A 20,357-nucleotide genomic window follows, 5' to 3' on the forward strand; every position below is an offset into this window, starting at 1 on the left:
ACAGCTATTGCAGACCTTAGACTGCCAATAATATAAATTACTTATGCATTTTACCCAAGTATAGACTGTACTTTAACCTAAACTTTGAGGAAAAAAATGAATTTGACAAATATGCAGGGAACATTATTTAACTGGAGGACACTCTAGGCTAGAGCTAACGACAAATGGTTTTATCTAAAGGCAAAGTTCATGAGGATATCGTATTTTAAATGTTAAGAAAACGCCTATATGGGACAAAGTTATTTCGTTTGGAGCAGAGCTATCAAGTTTTAAAAATCCTAAGAACTCTTGAGGATTATGTCTATAAATAAAACCAAAAGTGTTTTCTTCATAGTATATACTGAGAGCAAAAGATATGTTTATTAAAAAACCTTGCTGTATTTATATGAGAAAGGATTAATACCTATATTACATTAAGAATGATATAAGTTGATAAGATAAACCTTCAGAGTCAAACAGATAAATGGGTAAAGGACAAAAACAGAATTTACTTGAGAAGAAATATAATTAATACAGGAAAATATTTATGTTCCTATGTTAACAAAAATGAATATCAAAACATTTTGTTAAAACTATTAAACTTAGTAAAAGAAAAATTATTTGAAGCTAGCATAGAGAGCCATTTGACTATATTACAAAAATCATGTAACAATGTCCTTATTCTTTGAAGTATCCTACTACAGGAATTTAAAATTACTCTTAAGACATATCCAAAGTAAGAACTTGTTTCATTAGTTATATTAATAAGAGTGAAAAACTGGAAACAAAAGTCCAACCAGAAATGGAACTGTTTAATATATTATTGTGTATCAAAAATAATATAGAGAGTGGATGTAGCTCAAGTGGTTGAGCACCTGCTTTCCATGTACGAGGTCCCTGGTTCAATCCCTGGTACCTCCTAAAAACAAAGAAATAAACAAACGAGAAAACCAACTCTCAATAGGGAGCAGATGGAGCTCAGCGACTGACTACTGACTTCCCATGTACAAGGTCCTGGGTTCAATCCCTAGTACCTCCAAAAAAAACATCCACCCACCCACCCATTCACCCATCCATCCGTCCATCCATCCATCCATCCATTCATCCACATATAAATATCTTGAAAGGTGCAGCAATATGGAAAAATGTTTGAGCTGTTACATGAATAAAGCAGGAACGTGGATCTATGATTTAGAGTTTCTACCATTTGCTAAGAGAAACAAAGATAAAAGGCATACTTCCTACACTTAAGGGCTCAGTTTAGATGTAAAGACAGACAAGAGGTAGAAAAATAAAAATACAATATGATAAGGGCTATAACAGAGGCTAGTATAAGATGTGACAGGGGCACATAGGGCAGTTGTCTCACACAAATGAGAGAGAAATGAAAGAGAAGTTAGCAGAGCTGAGCTGAAAAAGGTGAAGAACATGAACAGTTTGAGGAGATAGAAAGGAAGAGACTCTAGGCTTAGAAAACAACGTGCCAGGTGTGCAAAGGTGTGGAGAAGTAGAAGAGCCCAGCACATCACAAAATTTTTAAGTAGCTCTTCATGGAGCTAGAGTGGAGTGTAAGGGAATGGAGTAGCAAGTAATGGTAAGCAGGGGTAAGGCCAGTTCATGAAGAATATTGATGGCCATGCAAAACAGTCTAGATTTTATCCTGAGAGCCATGGGGAATGCTGAAAGGTTTTTTTTTTTAAAGATTTCTTTTTCTATTTATTCCCCCCCTCCCCCACCGTTGTTTGTTCTCTGTGTCCTTTTGCTGTGTGTTCTTCTGTGTCCACTTGCATTCTTGTCAGGCAGCACCAGCAATCTGTCTCTTTTTGTTGCATCATCTGGCTGCATCAGCTCTCCATGTGTATGGTGCCACTCCTGGGCAGGCTGCGCTTTTTCTCGCATGGGGCAGCTCCCTTTAAGGGGCGCACTCCTTACCCATGGGGTATCCCTAGGCGGGGGACACCCCTGAGTGGCATGGCACTCCATGCGCGCCGCAGCACTGTGCATGGGCCAGCTACACACAGGTCAGAAAGCCCTAGGTATTTAACCCTGGACCTCCCATATGGTAGGTGGATGCTCTATCAGTTGAGCCACATCCGCTTCCCCTGGAAGGTTTTAATGTCAGGGAGTAAGATGGTGAGATTTATGTTTTAAAATACACACCTTGCGGGAAGTGGACTTGGCCCAATGGATGGGGCGTCCACCTACCACATGAGAGGTCCACGGTTCAAGCCCTGGGCCTTCTTGGCCTGTGTGGAGCTGGCCCATGTGTGGTGCTGATGCACACAAGGAGTGCTGTGCCATGCAGGGGTGTCCCCTGCATGGGGGAGTCCCACGTGCAGGGAGTGCGCCCCGTGGGGAGAGCTGCCCGGCGTGAGGGAGGGTGTAGCCTGCTCAGGAATGTTGCCGCACATGCGGAGAGCTGGTGCAGCAAGATGGCACAAAGGGAGAAGCAGATTCCCGGTGCCACTGATGGGGATGGAGGCAGTTACGGAGGAGGGCACAGCGGGTGTACGCAGAGAGCAAACAACGGTGGGGATGGGAAGGGGAGAGAAATAAATATAAATAAATAAATGGATCTTTAAAAAAAAAAAAACACACCTTGGCCAGAAATCACATCAGTGCTGCCTGAAGTAGAGGGTGGGGTGGTCCTGACTACAAAGAGAACCTTTGGGAGTGATGGAAATTTATCTTTTGGTAAACATTTGCCAAAACTCAAACTGTAGGCATTAAATAGGTATATGCTATTGTATGTAAATTATACATCAAAAAAGCTTATTTGAGGGAAGCGGCTGTGGCTCAATCAGTTGGGCTCCCGTCTACCATATGGGAGGCCCTGGGTTTGCATCCCAGGGCCTCCTTGTGAAGGCAGGCTAGCCCGCACCCTGGGGAGTGCCGCCCGGCCCTCAAGTGCCACCTGGCCCACAAGCGCCACAGAGAGCTGACTCAGCAAGGTGACGCAATGAAAAAAGGGAGACAAGCAAAAACACAAAAGAGCGCGCAGCGAGTAGCACAGAGAGCAGACAGCAAGCAAGCTGCAAAGGGAGAGGGGAATAAAAGAAATACAGACACAGAAGCACAGCGAATGGACACAGAGAGCAGACAGCATGCAAAAAGCCACAAAGGTGGGGGGGGGTTTAGAAAAAAAGAAAAAAAAAAGCTTATTTGAAAAATAAGGCAGCGGACTTGGCCCAGTGGTTAGGGCATCTGTCTACCACATGGGATGTCCGCGGTTCAAAACCAGGGCCTCCTTGATCCGTGTGGAGCTGGCCCATGGGCAGTGCTGATGTGCGCAAGGAGTGCCGTGCCACGCAGGGGTGACCCCGCGTAGGAGACCCCCACGCGCAAGGAGTGCGCCCAGTAAGGAAAGCCACCCAGCACCAAAGAAAGTGCAGCCTGCCTAAGAATGGCGCTGCTCACACGGAGAAATGACACAAGATGACCCAGCAAAAAGAAACACAGATTCCTGTGCTGCTGACAACAACAGAAGCGGACAAAGAAGACGCAGCAAAACAGACACAGAGAACAGACAACTGAGGTGGGGGGAAGGGGAGAGAAATAAATAAATCTTTAAAAAAAAAAAGAAAAAGAAAAAGAAAACGGCAACTCTGGCAACAAGGGAATGGATCAGAGGGAAGTAAGATGGAAAGAGATAAATTAGGACTATTCTGAAATAATCTAGGCAAGAACTAACGAAGCATACAATTCATCCAAAGTGTACATTCAATAGTATTTGGTATAACCGTATTTGGATGAACTGTATGCTTTAGTAATATGTACCAATAAAATTGGTTTTTTGATTTGTTTAAAAAAAATCAATCAATAGAATGATTGGAAACAGAGGGTTAAGACAGAGAAAAGAAGTAAGGTTGACCTTTGGGTTTCAAGTTTTTCAGGTTTCAAGTTTAGGTGACTAGGTGATAGTGAAGAGAAAGAACAAATTTCATAGGGGATGATAATGAGCTACATTTTGAACATACTAAGTTTGACAGGAGACACATGCACAGAGAGAAACCCTATAGGCTGATGCTTGTATAGGTCAGGAGATAGGACTTTGGGAGTCAATGCCATTATGGTGGTCACTGATGTCAACAACTTATCAGTGTTATGTATTAGATCAGGATGGAAGGAAACACCGAGAAATGAAAACAGTTAATTTGATGAAATGGTTTAAAGGTGGTTTTACTATGTCATTATACTGTAATTAAGTGATTTGCTAACATTTTTAAAGTCCATCACTGGCTTAAAGGTAAAACAACAAACAAAAACAAAGCTTAACAAAGGGAGCTCCTAATCACACAAGTCTTCAACATAAACCACTCCTCTTTACTACTCCCATCTAAGCGCAAAGGAATAGCAGCTGGAAGAGGTGGGGAGCACACTATAACACTCGAATGGGAAACATGTGGGAACTCCTGGTTGGCCAAGATGGGAAATGGGACTGTTTGAACATAAAGGATTAGGAAAATTCTACAATTAAGGCATGGCTGGTGTACTATATCATCAACTTAACTTTTTTCAAAATACACATTTTTTTTTATAGACGCTTATGCTTATTATAATACAAAAAAAAAAAAATCAAACACACAAACATACAAAATAGAAACTATTTCATTTTCTGAGTACTTTTTCCCATACCGGATACATTCCAGGTCTTGAAGATGTATTCTGCAATCTCAATGATTCCTGGGGTGGTGGATGGTCAGGCATCTGTGGCTCAGACCCAAAGTCTTTCATCTTTTGAAGCTGTTCTTTCTGTTCCCTGTAAACAAACAGAACAAAACTGCAATGTTTTTATGTCTATTCCATTCTTAAATGACTGCAATTAACACTACATAAGAAAAAGACCTAAAAACCTTGCCCTAAAAAGTACCCCCCAGTGTCCAGCATGTCTGGTGTAACGTACACTTGCTTTCATGTAGCTAACTGAACAGTTATAACCTATACATAACTATAAATTACTGAAGGGCTCTAAGGACAGATCCCACAACTTGCCTCAATAGTTTATTCTAGTATCTCATTTACTTTGTCATGTTTTTCTTTCATCCAACCAAAAACTTTCTTGCTCTTTCTTTTTTGGATGTTGTTCAATTTACTTTTTAGGCCAGAGGTTGCAAAATGGTGGCCTATAGGCCAAATAATGACCTAGAGAGGTTTTTAAATTTGGCCTTCACATTGGTTTTTAAAATTTGAATCCCTTGCTATTATCGACAAAGCAATTATTGACTTCCAATATACATGTAAATTTTTAAAGTTAGTTAGTTAACATTGGGCCTACTTTCCCACATTCCAACAATCAGCTGAAGTGAAATAGTGGCCACCCAGTTCAGATGAAATAGTTTGCCACAATCCCCAGCACACTCTACAGATTAACTCCTAGTCCCCTTTCAATCATTTCTGTTACTGGTTTGGCCCTTGTGGGAATTTCATTTTATGAGCCCTGCTGTGAGGGTAAGAACAATTGTCAGTATATACCTTTAAAAACAATACTTCATATTCCCAATGAGTAATTACGTAACTCCTCAGGGTTTTGTTTTGAAATCTCTGGTCAAATTCTTTTTACTTTAAACACAGGTACCTAAACACACCTTAAACACAGGTATTTCTACTGCAACGTCTGCAGACTTCTTAAAATTTTCTACCTAAGTTTTATAAAGCATAGTAACCCAAATGGACAAAAATAAGGGTCAAGTATCTAATATTCCATATGACTTTACCCGGACACCACAGAGCCTACTTATATTCAACTGATCACTTTTACTTCCTATGTCCTATGTCCTATGTCTTGTTTAATTGTTTCTGTTGCCTAGAAAGAGTTAAAAAACAAAAAAACAAAAAAATGGAAGAAGCACCTTTTTATCCAATGTTTATATGTAAAGCAATACTGAATGAAAAGGAGACTTTAAAAAGAAAAGGAAAGAAAGCCTAGCAGCTTAGCAACAGCTTGGTGTTCTCCATAAACAACATAGATTTTACAGTTAAAGAGAACTGGATTTCAAATTCTGGGTTTGCAACTTATTAACCAAGTAAGCTTAACCTCTCTGAGCCTTATTGTTCTCATTTATGAAATGGGGGATACTACTACAAATCTTTATAGGCCTTTGAGATATAAGGGTTTGAGACAAGAAACAGGAGGACTGAGATAACATACGCTAAATGATTAGCACAGTGCCCGGCACACAGTAAGTATTCAATTAAAGGTGCCTGTGGTGAATAGTGTAGTAGCTGGATGTTCTATGGCATGCTTTCCACATCTTCTTCATGAGTAATCTGGAAAAAATACATCTTAGAGCATAGCTTCTATAGATAACAGAAATCTGTTTTGCTATCTAAGGCATTCGATCCTTCATCTTTACCTACAGCTACACACCTATCATACTTTTCTAGTCCTAAAAGCTTCAGTTAAAATTTCAGTTGTTGTATAGTCCACACACTTATAGACCTGAATTGAAAAATGAAGGAAAAAAATACAACGAAATCTATCAAAACCTAATCATTAGTTTATTTTCTCAAAACAATGTTAATTCCTAAGAAATTGCTAAAAAGCCTGCAATCTGTCACTGACTTCCTACCCTAGGATGTAGTTGGTTTAAGAAAGGTTTCAAATAAGTTAATACACACAAAGTACTTAGTACAGTTCCTGGCACATAGTAAGCACACAATAAATGTTAGCTTTTGTTATTATTGCTACCACATGGGAAGCATTATATAGATATCTATAAATAGTTACTTGATTAAAAGTCAAGAAATATAAATTCTATTCTCCCTCTCACAAAAAGAACATTTGATTATGTAGAAACAAGTAATATTCTCAAGTAGAGATATCTGCTTCTAGTTATAATCAAAGAGAAAACATCCCAAAAAGAAAGTATCAAAGGTCAGAAGAATCTGAGGACATTCCCACGTAAAACATTCTTAGCTTCCACAGAGAAAAACATGAATCATTGACAGCACTTTGCAAAATTATATCAAAGATTAGTAGATATGAAAGCTACCAGATCTAATACCAAAGAACAAGCAGCCTACTGGGGAAAAGGGAGGCCACACATGAGCCTTGTGGAATCCAGAGGACTGGAAAGTTGAAGTTCGACACTTCAAACACGCACAGATATGGCATGTCAGCAACACATCTACAAAAGCTAAGGAAAGTTATCAATTTTCACATTTCAGGGCATAATTTTTTAGTTAACACAGTTCTTAGATACCCATCCTAACCCTAAAACAGCACTGAATGACAAGAAATATAAATTAAAAGTATGTGATAAGAACTTGAAGTAAAATGATTCCATTCAAATACATCACATAAGTTAAAAAAGAAAAAGAAAAAAGCAGTCTGAATGTGGTTTTGACTAAAAGGAATGATCTTAAGTAGTCAACTTACCGAAGCATTTTCAGTTCTTGTGCAGCTTTCAAAATGATTTCGTGCTGCCTCTGACTTAGTACCATAACCCCTCCAAGGCCTTGGTCAGAGTCTAAGTTTGCATCCGACCCCATCATTTCAGAAGAATGATGTGAGGGCATATGTTCCGCCATGGGGGAATGTCTATTCACATCAGATGGGTACCATCTGTCTGACAACCGTTCTCTTTCCCAGTCCATTCTGTCAGGAACATAATCTCGCTTTTCCCGCCACGTGTCTCCTCTTTCTGGATACTCTCGAATCCTCAACTCACCCCTATCACGGAAATCTCGATCATACCCATGGTCTCGATTTCTTTCTTCTCTCCATCTATCATCCCGATATCTATCCAAAGGTGGAAGAGGTGGGAGGGGTGGTAAAGATGGAAGAGGTGGAATATCTCGTTCACGAAACTGTGATTCTTGTTCATCCAGTGGTCTCCCATAATCTCTGTCCCACTCATTATCCAAATTTCTATCATATATATCCATTGGTCTTCCAATCCGATCCACATCCCTGTCCAAATCCCTGTCCATTTCCCTATTGTAGTCCTCATCCATATCTTGATCTCTCTCCCAATCATCCCACCAAGGGCCTCGCCTATCACCATCATGAGACCGAGATGGTGGCGCTAAAAATCTGTCTTCTCTGTTATATGGATCTAGTGTATCATCCTGATAGTCATGTTCACACTCTCTCCAGTATCTCTCTCTATCCCAATCATCAAGTCTTTCTCGTTCCATTGGAGCATTTCTACCATCTAATGGGAACTCTTCATGCCCTCTCTCTTCTCCATGGTTCCACGGAGCCCTAGAAGGCTCTTCTCGGTGATATGGGTACATTTTTTCCCCACCATCTCCTGGCTCTGGTCTGAATGGACCTCTATCACGACCAAAATCTGGTCTTCCCAATCCTCTTTCCCGACTGCCAGGCCCTCGAGATGGTCCCCTCTCCCTGCTCCCAGCTCTTCGGGGTGGCCCCCTCTCCCTACTCCCAGCCCTTCGAGGGGGTCCTCTCTCCTGACTGCCGGTCCTTCGGGGTGGTCCCCTTTCTCGGCTGCCAGCTCTACCTCTGTCCTGGCTGCTTTGCAGACCACCTGGCACTTTCTCCCGACTGCTTCCCGGCCTCATCAACCCTCTATCTCGGCTGCCTTCTCCTCTGCTCATCTTCTCTCGACTGTCTTCTCTTCTACCCATCATCTTATCACGCATGTCTTCTTGTTTGACCAACCCTGGGCCCCCACTGATTGCCTGGCCTCGACCTCTGTTTAACAGTCCTTTATCCCGTGTGTCTTCCATTCTGCTTTGCCCAGGACCTCTGTAAGATGAAATGTTGCCTCGACTGCCTTCTAATCTATTATCTCTGTTATCTGGCCGAGGTAGGCCTTTATCTTGGTTGTTTTCTGAATGGGGCAGACCAATACCCATAGATTTAAAATCATTATCTGCAGTTAATGATGATGATGTTGCTACAGCTGCTCCTCCCTCCATCCCCCCCGTTTTTGAGGGAAAGGTAGATTGAGTAGGTACAGGCTTATTTGCAAGGGGTACAGGCTGTGTAAGAGCTTGGGCTTTGTCCATTTGGGTCTCCATACTTTGAGAATTCTGGTCCCAATTAGAAGGCTCTATGGACCCTTCCGAGACTTCACTTTTAGGTGGCTCTTGTTGAGAGTCGCTTAGATTCTCATTTGACTGAGCCGCCTTGGCATCCTTTACATCTGTTGTAATGGAAAATGCAGTCGATTGCATTTTTAAATTCTTCTGCTGGTTACTACTGGTGTCTGCTAACGGTTCTTTGTTTCCCGAAAGAGGTTCTGCTTGTGACTTAGGTTGCTGCTGATGTTGCTGTCCAAAAGTTGGTTTGGGGCCTCTCCACTGTGGTCCACTCTGTCGAGGACTTAGGGATGTATTGGGGGTAATATAAAACTGAGATGCTGGCCCCCGGGGAATCATTCCCCATTTGCTTTTAGTGCCCTCTGCTGGGTGACCTTCATATCTGGGTCTTGGCCCATCTGGGCGATTTCCTTCAAAACGAGGCCCTTTGGGTCTCGGTCCTTCACACCTTGACCCTAAATCCTCAAATCTTCGAGGACCATCAAATCTACAAGTAAAACAAGAGATATTACTCAAAACAGTAAAGCAGAAAAAAAAATTCTCCATGTATGAATATTTAAGGCATTCTTGCCTTTGAATGTGTTCACAACAATGGCTCAGTCATTAATTAATTAATGCTAAGGTGGCAGTGCACAGAAGGCCTCAAGCCAGGCTTTGGAAATCATGTCAGTGGTATCTATCTAATTCACTTTGACACATTGCCTGCAGCAAGTCACTGATACACTGAATTGTTAAAAAGCAATTATAAATATTGTACCTTGGAAGTTAGAAAGCCCAAGCATTTAAATGGAAAAAAAAAGTTAAATTCCACAGCTCACTCTGACAGTATTTTTAGAATTATAATATAAATAAAAACTAAATGTGAAACAGTTAACAAAAAATAGGTGGATATAAGTATTCTCTGAGCCAGCATTAACATCTTGACTAACTGACAAAAGTTTAAAAAACAGCAGCCATGTCTTAAGAGTGTGCTTTGACATTTTAAAAAGTCTGGATGGAGCTGTTTCTGCTATGGACCCACTCACTCATTCAGTAAATATTTAGTGCACATACCCTATTTGTCAGGCATCACACTATATCCAAGGGATATAAAAGTGAAATATCATCTGTGCACTCAGAGTTTACAACACAGAAGAAAGGGAACCTAAGTATAAATAACTATAATGACTAAAGTCTATCTGCCTACAATAAAGAGAGGAGACAATGGACAATTCTACTGGGAAAAGAAGGTGCTGGAGAAGCCAATGTGGCTCAAGTAACTGAGTTCCTGCCTACCACATGGGAGGTCCATGGTTCAGTTCCCAGGACCTCCTAAAGAAAACAGCGAGCTGGGGTGACAGGCAGGAGCAGCAAGCTGACATAACAAGAGATACAAGAAGAAAAACATAAGAGACAGAACAAAGCAGGGAAGAGAAGTGGCTCAAGTGATTAGATACCTCCCTTCAATATTGGAGGTTCAGTTCCTGGTGCCTCCTAAAGAAATAAAGCAGACAGACAGACACAGCCAGTTCAAACAATGAGGGGGGTAGGAGGTGGGAATAAATAAATAAAATAAATCTTAAAAAAAAAAAATGTTGTCCAAAAAAGGCTTTATATAATAGGAGATGCTTAAATTAAGCCTTGAAAGACAAATTCTCTAAGATTAGGCTGTCAGAGTGTATTGGTGATGAGAGGAAGGACACATCAGGCTAAGGAAGCTACATGATGAAGGCAGAAAAACACATTTCAGCATAGCATGCATAGAAGAGCAAACAGTTTAGCACAGTTGAAGCAAAGAGGGTCGGGGAAAGATGAGCAAGAGGGAGTGGAAAAGCAGCACACTGAGATAAAGTAAAGAGTTAGGGAAGGGTCAATCCCCCAATGACCTTGTAGGCCTTGTGTGGCAGACTGCTGGTGGTCCTCCAATATCCATTCCCCCTTTTTCTATAATAATAGAGCCCCCTATTTTTAGGTGGACACACGGCTACTCAGACAAAAGACTCCATTTCCCAATCTCTCTTGTTGCTAGGTGTACCCAAGTTCTGGCCAATCGGCTGAAAGTGAAAATGATTTACACAACTTTCCGGGTTTCTACTCTTAAAGGGGAACAGCCCATCCTCTTAGTCATCATGTCCTTATTCATTCTGGCCACACTTCTGACAGAGTGGTGAAACATCCAGGAGCACATGGTTAAGGACAACAGACTACAGATGGTAGAGTGACAAAACAGAAAGAAACTGGATTCCTGACAATGTGGAGCCATCATATAGGCCCTGAGTAACACTTCTAACTTGTTAAAGTCATGTAATTTTGGATCTCTGTTATAATAGCTGAGCTAATCCAGCTGGTTAAGGAATTTGGAATTACCTTGTAAGTGTCAGGAGCCTCTGAATATGGTCTGATTTTTAAAAGACTGCTCTGGCAGAAAAGTAGTGGGTGGGTAGTAGGGAAAAAAGTTTAAAGATTATTTTCACAGTTTGAGTGAGTGAAGGTTATGTCTAGCCCAGGACAATGACTAATATGAGGACGTAGAGAAAGGGGTAAAAATGAGAGGCATGAAAGAAGGAAGAATTGATAGGATTAGCTAACAGATGGGATCAAGATAAAAATGGAAAAGGAAGAATTTAGGACAATTACAAAGTTGCTGGCTTAGGTGACTGAGTAGACAGCAATGCCCCTCATGAAGATAAGAAACAGAAGAGTTTTTATTTCATTTATTTGGAAAATCAATTAAGAGACATAAATTCAGTTGCAACAAAATTTTTGCTTCCCAGTCCTGTAACTTTAGGCTTTGCTGATTTAGAAGTTAAAAAAGGAGGACGGTTTTTACCAGGGGACACCACAATGATTCTATTGAACTGCAAGTTGAAATGGACACCTTGTCACTTTGGGCTCTTCATGCCCCTGAAACAAAGGGAGTTACTATACTGGCTGGGGTGACTGATCCTGATTACCAAGAGGAAACTTGACTGCTACTATATAATGGGGGTAAGGAGAAATATGCCTACAATGCAGGAGATCCTTTGGGTCACCTCTTAATATTTCTATGTTCTGTGATTAATTAAAAAACTATAATAATCCAATTCAGGAAAGACTGCTAATAGCTCAGACCCTTCAAGAATGAAGGTTTGGGGTTTTGAACTGGAGCCCTGGGAAGTAAACCACAGAAGAACACAGAGGAGTAGAGAGAGCTCCATAGAAACAGCAGAGGCCCTGGGAAGAGAGGAGTCACCAGAACTGAACCTGGGACCTCCCATGTGGAAGGCAGGGATGCAACTGCTTGAGTCACATCTGCTCCCTCAAACTATTTTGAGAATCCATTTCTCATCTATCAGATTGACAAAAATTTAGATTGTGACTTCTATTAGATTGTCACAAAAAGTGTGACAACATACCCTGTTGCTAGAACAGGTGAGAAAAAGCACTAGACATTAAGGAGAAGACTGTGAAATTGGACTATAAGTTAAGAACATCAAAAGACACCATTAAGAGAGAAAAAAAGCCTAGGAGAGAATATTTACGACATTTACCAACAAAGGATACATGTCCAGAATTCTTGAAAAGCACTAAGAAAAGCCAGACAACCAAACAGAAAAAAAAACAGGTAAAAGACATCATGGCACTTCAAAATAGAATAGCCAAGCAGAGCACATATAGCTCAATGGTTAAGCACATGCTCTGCATGTATGAGGTCCTGCATTCAACCACCAGTATCTCATTTAAAAAAAAGAGAATAGTCAAATGGCAAAAAAAAAAAAAAAAAAAAAATCACATAAAAGGATTTCAACCTCTTCAGTAATGAAAGAAATGCAAATTAAAACCACAATCATGAAGTTATTTCACACCTGCCAGACTGGTAAAATTTTTAAAAGACTGCAACACCATGTCTTGGTGAAGAAGTGTGTAGCAGTTTGATATAACTGATGAATTCCAAAAAGAAATACTGGATTATGCTTGTAATCTGATCTGTACCTGGGCATTGCCTCCTCACCCCTTGGTGGGTGGGGCATGGAGAAGAACAGAGTTGGAGATTTCTGATGTTAGAATTTGATGCTGAAGACCGAGGAAATCAGCACCCTGAGGAAAGAGAAGCCAGCCCCAGGAAGAAAGGAACCTGAACCCGGAGAAAAGCAAGCCCTACGAATGTAGGAACCCAGGAAGCCTGAACCCTGGCAGATATCGGCAGCCATCTTTGCTCCAAATAGACTTGTGAGGGAAGTAACTTATGCTTTATGGCCTGGTATCTGTAAGCTCCTACCCCAAATAAATACCCTTTATAAAAACCAACCAATTTCTGGTATTTTGCATCAGCACCCCTTTGGCTAACTAATACAAAGTGGGTCAATATACTCTCATATGCTGCAGATGGAAATGTGAATAATTTTGGCTATTTATTACTTAACAGGTACAAAGTTTCTGTATTGGTAATGGATGGTGATGATGGTAGCACAACACTGTAAAAATTATTAATGCAATTAAATTGTACACTAAGAAATGGTTAAAATGGCAAATTTTGTTTTATATATATTACCATAATTTAAAAATTAATTTAGGAATTATTTAATAAAGCTTGAGACACACACACATACATGCACACACACACAAACACACACAAAATAAAGGTTTGGGTTACACTACCAGGCAAAGAACCACAACCAGCTAAGGCGCTTGATGAAGGCAAAGGGAATATACAGAAGGAAAAATGGAAGAAGGCAAAAGGAATATATAGAAGGAAATATATAGAGGGATAAATAAAATGATCAGGGAAGCGGATGTGGCTCAAGCAACTGAGCTTCCGCCTACCACAAGGGAGGTCCAAGGTTCAGTTCCCGGGGCCTCCTGAAGAAGATGAGCTGGTGTGACATCAGGCACAGCGAGCTGACATAACAATATGATGCAACAAAGAAACACAAAGAGGAAAGACAATGTAAGACACAACAAACCAGGCAGCTGAGGTGGCTCAAATGATTGACCTTCCACATGGAAGGTCCCAGGTAGGGTTCCTGGTGCCTCTTAAAGAAAAGACAGACAGCGAGTGCAAACAACGAACAGGGGAAGGAATGAATAAATGAAATAAAATAAAAAAACCACAATGATCACTAACAGTTGCAGAAATGAGGACTATATTATGGTTAAATTTCTTCCTTATTTTTTTATAAATGTTTTATTATATATATATACTTATACATATGTAAAATGTTAGTTTTCTTCCCTCTCTTATCCCCTTATCATCTAGCATAAGATGTATTAATAATAGTTAACATTACATCACAATATTTTAATTACAGGCTACCAGGTGACCAGTTACAGGAACAAGAACTGTAAATTATGAATATTTCTTCCTTAATTTGATATTTATGTACTTAAATATATACATGTATAGTAATCAAATATTTAATCAATATTTCTTGGTTATTTGTTTTCTCCCTTTAAGATGTATTAACTGTATTTTTTTATTTTTTAAAAAGATTTATTTATTTTTTCTCTCCCCTTCTCCCCACCCCCCGCCCCAGTTGTCTGTTCTCTGTGTCTATTTGCTGCGTGTTCTTTGTCTGCTTCTGTTGTTGTCAGCGGCATGGGAATCTATGTTTCTTTTGTTGCATCATCTTGTGTCAGCTCTCCGTGTGTGCGGCGCCATTCCTGGGCAGGCTGAACTTTCTTTCGCGCTGGGTGGCTCTCCTTACAGGGCATACTCCTTGCGCGTGGGGATCCCCTGCTCAGAGACACCGCTGCATGGCACGGCACTCCTTGTGTGCATCAGCACTGCGCGTGGGCCAGCTCCACACGAGTCAAGGAGGCCCAGGGTTTGAACCGCGGACCTCCCATGTGGTAGATGGATGCCCTAACCACTGGGCCAAGTCCGCTTCCCAATATTAACTTTATATTTCAAGATTTAAGATACGTGAATCAGCTAGAAGCATATTTCCCCCAAAGTAAAAAAAGGTCCTTTATATCCTCTTTTGGGAAAAGAATCAAGAGTATTTTTGATTGTGCAGGGATAACGGTATCATGTTAGGTACAAAAGTCTTCTTTGTGGCTAAACCTAATTAGAAACATACAAGAGAAGGAATTGTGGGAAATGTACTTCAGTCTAGTCAAACTGACATATTATAAAGTCATCATAAGAAAGTAAACAATGCATAAATACAAAATAAAGAGAAAAAGAGGATGCCGTCAGTGGAAGAGAAATTTTTTTTTTTTTAAATTCTGGGAGGCAATGAACAAATATGAGTGGTAACTTACAAAGCAGGAAGAAGCTAAAGTTAGAGTGCTGGTTGCAGAAGGGGATATAATCAAAACGGGGCTGGCTTGCTCACAAAACCCTAGAGAAGTTCAAGATTCTGGAATACCTGGAATGCTGGGGAAGGACAGGAATAAGACTTGGGCTAAAAAGATGTAAATTAAAATCTATATTCCAAACCATCAAACAGTTTCCCCCTAAGCTGAATGTCTAAGTTTGTATATTTGAGGGCCCACTAGTATTAGCAGCCAGTTTGCTAGCCCCTCACCCCGAAACACAGAGCTCCCAATCAGATTCTCAGTGTCTCTCACTCCTAAATATAAATGGACAAACAAGGATCACTAAATATTTGAGGAAGGTCTCTAAAATGAAAGCGAGAGACCAAAGATAAATACATAGAAAGTGGATGAAGAAAATAGCTTGGCAGTTTGAAATTATTTTATGAATCCCAAAAAGAGAAAGATTATGTTTTTAAACTAATCTATTCCTGTGGGTGTGATATAATTTGATTGCATTAAATTTGGTTGAGGGTCCTTTGATTAAATTACTTGATAAGATCACTTTAGGGCATTTAATTAATTGGACTACATCAGTGGGGTGTGAGCCAGCTTGGGTCTCCACCCCCTGACTGGGTCTGATATAAAGGGAGACAGAGACAGACACGGACACAAACACAGACAAAGGAAGTCACCATATTTGATCCTGCAAGAAGAATGAGAAAGGACTCCATTTTTGCCCACAACTAAGCTGCAAGGAGAGAAGCCCCTGAGAGGCACAAAGAGCCGAGGCTGAGGGAGATATGAGCCTTATGCCTGATGACTCACAGCTGAACTTAGGAAGAAAGTAGAGCCACTGAGATTGAGAGAAGGGCCAGTAAGAGACTAGCACTATGCTGAGTTTGCCTACAGTAGCAGAAAGGCATAGACTTTGGCAGAGAATGGCAGCCATCTTGTTTTACCACATGGCTACTGACTTTGGTGAGAAATCACCTCTTATGGTACCTTGAGATGGACTTTTCTCAGCTGTGGAACTGTAAGCTTTTATCCCAAATAAATTCCCTCTGCAAAAGCCAATCAATTTCTGGTAATTTGCATTGGCAACCCTTTGGCAAACTAAAACAAGCTGTAATGTAAAAACAGAAGAGGACTTAAAAAAAAAAAAGAAACTCAAATTGGTATATTCAGAAGGTTTCTTAAAGATACTTTACCTACAAATCAAGAATATCCTATATATAAAAAAGAACCAGAAGACTGTAAAAAAACACACTTTTTAAGTTCTCAAAATAACAAATGCAATAAAAGGATTAAAAATTCAAAGTATCTCAGAAAATACAATGAAATGAAGAGATAACCAATCCAGTAGATTCAAAATCTTACTAATGAAGAGTTTCCTAAAGAAGGAAATATGAAACGAGAAGAAATAAAGATAGAGCATAATACAAAAAAATTTCCAAGAGTTAAGAGACTGCAATCTCAAGATGGAAAGGACTTAGCACAATTAATAAAATTAAAAAAGAAAAGAAAACCCCACAAAATCATGGCACATCATTGTGAAATTTCAGTATACCAAGGTAAAAAGATTCTAAATGTTTATAGCAGTGGGGAACAGATGACAGAAGAAAATAGAAAATGACCCTTAAACTCTGTAGAAAAATTATATGCAACTTCAAAGTCTATATCTAAATTATTAATCAAGTATGAGGTTAGAATAAAGACATTTTCAAACATGCAAGGACTCAATTTTCTTCCCACCCACATTTCCTCAGCAGGTTACTTGAGCATGCACTTGGGAAAAGAAGACACTAAGTCACAAACAGGAAGCCATCAGGTACAATAAACAGTGAGCCCAATCCAGGAAAGTATCAAGGGAAATGCTACAGTAATGGCCATGTGCAGATCTTAAGAGCAAGTTACCAACCAATCAGCCCAGGCATCCCAAAGAGGATGCAAAACTGGAGAAAGATCCTCCAGGAAAAAAGGGGATGGCACTTTTAGAGATAGGAGGGACACAGAGGATCACTTTAAAGAAGATATAACAGGGGAAGCAGATGTGGCTCAACTGATAGAGCATCTGCCTACCATGTAGGAAGTCCAGGGTTCAGTACCCAGGGCCTCCTGACCCATGTGGTGGGCTGGCCCACACTGAAGGAGTGCTATGCCATGCAGGGGATCCCTCCCGCATAGGGGAGCCCCACGTGCAAGGAGTGCGCCCTGCAAGGACAGCCGCCCTGTGCAAAAAACACAGCCCGCTCAGGAGTGGTGCCGCACACATGGAGAACTGACACAGCAAGATGACGCAACAAAAAGAGATACATCCTGGTGCTGCCTGATGAGAATGCAAGCAGACACAGAAGAACACACAGCGAATGGACACAGAGAGCAGACAACAGAGGGGGTGGGATAAATAAATAAATCCTTAAAAAAAAAGAAGAAAGACAACTAGAAATTATAAAAAAAGTAACCCATAGTATACCATTTAGTTCTACAATGAATATTTACAAAATAATGCAAACATTGTTACTAATTAACCAAGAATAATGATACAAGTACTATATTGGACAGATGGGTTTAGGGAAGAGGAGTGTGGTGTAAGAATTAAAAATAATAGGTAATTATATAATATCTAAAATGTATGAATCAAGAAAGAACAGCATAAGCAAATTATTTTGAGATTTAAAGCTAATTACCAAAAGAAACCGCTAAAGAAATAAAAGAAGATGTCACTGGGAAACAAATGTAGGAGGGCTTGGGGCAATTGATGGCAGTTTTTCTTGATTTTGTTTTAAGCATTTTTATGTGTATCACTTTGACAAAAATGTAAAATGTGTTTCTTTCAAGGGCAGGAGATAAGCCCTAACCAGGTGAATGGCTTTTTCTTCTGAGAATACAAGAAAGAAGATAAAGGTGGGTACATAGAATGTTGATAAATAAAGATAAAGGCAAGAAGTGGACTTGGCTCAACGGATAGGGCATCCGCCTACCACATGGGAGGTCCCCGGTTCAAATCCCGGGCCTCCTTGACACATGTGGAGCTGGCCCACGCACAGTGCTGATGCACGCAAGGAGTGCCATGCCACGTAGGGGAGCTCCACATTCAAGGAGAGCTGCCCAGCACGAAAGAAAGTACAGCCTGCCCAAGAATGGTGCCGCACACAAGGAGAGCTGACGCAGCAAGATGATACAACAAAAAGAAACAGAGATTCCCAGTGCCCCTGATAAGGATAGAAGCAGTCACAGAAGAACACACAGCGAATGGACACAGAGAGCAGACAACTGGGGTGGGGGGAAGGGGAAAGAAATAAATACAAAATTTAAAAATAAATCTTTAAAAAAAAAAAAAGATACAGGCTGTAGGGAAGCAGATGTGGCTCAAGCAACTGGGTTCCCATCTACCATATGGGGGGTCCCGGGTTAGGTTCCTGGGGCCTCCTGGTGAAGGTAAAGCTGGCCTGTGCTGTGGAGAGCTGGCCCGTGCCTGCGCCACAAACTGATGCAACAAGATGATACAACAAAAAAAAGACAAAGAGGAGAGACAATGAGAGCCACACCACAACAAACCAGGAAGCTGAGGTGGCTCAAGTGACTGGGTGCCTCTCTCCCAAGCTGGAGATCACAGGATTGGTTCCTGGTGCCTCCTAAAGAGAAGACGAAAAGAGAAGACAAGCAGACACAGAAGAACATGCAGCAAATGGACACAGAGAGCAGACAGCTAGCACAGGTGGTAAGGGCAGGCGGGGAATAAATAAAATAAATCTTAAAAAAAAAAGATAAAGGCTAGAAGTAAGGGAGTCACTGGGCCTGATAGCCTTGACTTTCTCTGTGAAGCAAGAAGCTAAATTAAAGATATAAAGCCTGTACCAATTTGGTATTTATGAATTCCAACAACAGATATTGGGTTATGGTTGTAAACTGGCCTGTTTGCGTAGTAGATTGTATAGGATTCAGAGGTTTCACTTTTACTTGTTTAAATTATAATTAAGGCTTTGATTGGGTCATGTCAGTAGAATGTTGAGTCCCTGCCCCTTTGGCAGGTAGGGACACACAGAGAAAATGACAAGGCAGAGGACAAAGCTGGTGTTTTGGATGCTGAAGCCTGGGAAGTAAGCATTCAGAGAAGCAGATCCGTGAGGAAAGAGAGAAGGCTCCATGGGACAAGGCAGAGGCCCCAGGAAGAGAGACGCGCATTCACCTGACAGTATAGCTGGCCTTGTAGAGAGAGCAAAGCAGCTGAGCCTGGAGAGAAACTAGCTCGAAAGAGAAACAAGACTTGTCCCAGCCTGCAGCTAAGATTGGAAGAAGCTGGGACCACGGAGCCTTGGGTGGAGGAGGAAGACTGAACCCTTGTAGACATCGCCCATCATCTTGCGTCAACACATGACAACAGACTTTGGTGAGGGAAGTAGCTTACACTTTATGGCCTGGTAACTGTAAGCTTCTACCCCAAATAAATACCCTCTATAAAGCCCAACAGAGTTCTGGTATTTCGCATCAGCGCCCCTTTGGCTGCCTAATACAAGCCAAATAAAAACATTTGCTGAGACAGAAAGCAGCACTAGGGTAGATGGCCTATGTAAAGCAGTGACAGCTTGGCTCAGTATGGTAGGTAAAGGGAAAAGTTGCTAACCAGGGATTTGTCAAAGGATGCTAAGAATGGAGGCTACATATCAGGGCTTGTGATGATTTGGTTCCTTTTTCTGAAGTTACATTTATGAATTCAAAATTCCTGGAATAATATTTTAGACCATTTAAGTTGTGTAAAATCATCTGTTGTGCATTCAGTTCAGCAATTAATTCATATTAATGGTAAGAGAAGCCTATCCCCCAAAACATACAAGAGTTAGTGAGAAACTTATCAATATGTTATCTAGTAATCAAGTTCTAGATGTGACCGAGTTCTCTTCCTAACTAAATTGTGAATGTCTTGAGAATTTTGTCCAAGACTGGCATTTTGGCATAAGCAACATTTACTGAACACCTACAAATTTATCAGGTACTGGGTTAGTGCTAGAAATAGAGTGATATCTAACTTCAAGGAGTTCACAGAAGAGCGAGACAAGTAAATAAACAAAACAGAGTTTGGTAAACAAAGGACAGGTATGTCTTGCTCACTGTGGTATCCCCAATGTCAGAGTCACTGAAGGATCCTAACA

At 40.7% G+C, this 20,357-nt stretch overlaps 1 protein-coding gene across 3 annotated transcripts in view; it reads right to left on the reverse strand.

Moving 5' to 3' along the window:
* The window catches only part of YLPM1 (YLP motif containing 1), a 78,469-nt gene that overhangs the window by 25,385 nt on the left and 32,727 nt on the right, over window positions 1-20,357 (reverse strand). For all 3 annotated transcript variants that reach the window (XR_011648304.1, XR_011648303.1, XM_004455161.5), the window contains exons 5-6: window positions 7,358-9,475; window positions 4,615-4,738 (exon numbers count right to left, since the gene is read on the reverse strand). Coding sequence is in view for 1 of the 3 variants with exons in the window: in XM_004455161.5 (XP_004455218.2) it covers window positions 4,615-4,738; window positions 7,358-9,475 (2,242 nt within the window). In the remaining 2 variants the exon portion in view is untranslated. The remainder of the gene's footprint in view (window positions 1-4,614; window positions 4,739-7,357; window positions 9,476-20,357) is intronic.

This window comes from Dasypus novemcinctus, chromosome 3 (assembly GCF_030445035.2).
Source record: "Dasypus novemcinctus isolate mDasNov1 chromosome 3, mDasNov1.1.hap2, whole genome shotgun sequence".
In the NCBI taxonomy this organism is placed as follows: domain Eukaryota; kingdom Metazoa; phylum Chordata; class Mammalia; order Cingulata; family Dasypodidae; genus Dasypus; species Dasypus novemcinctus.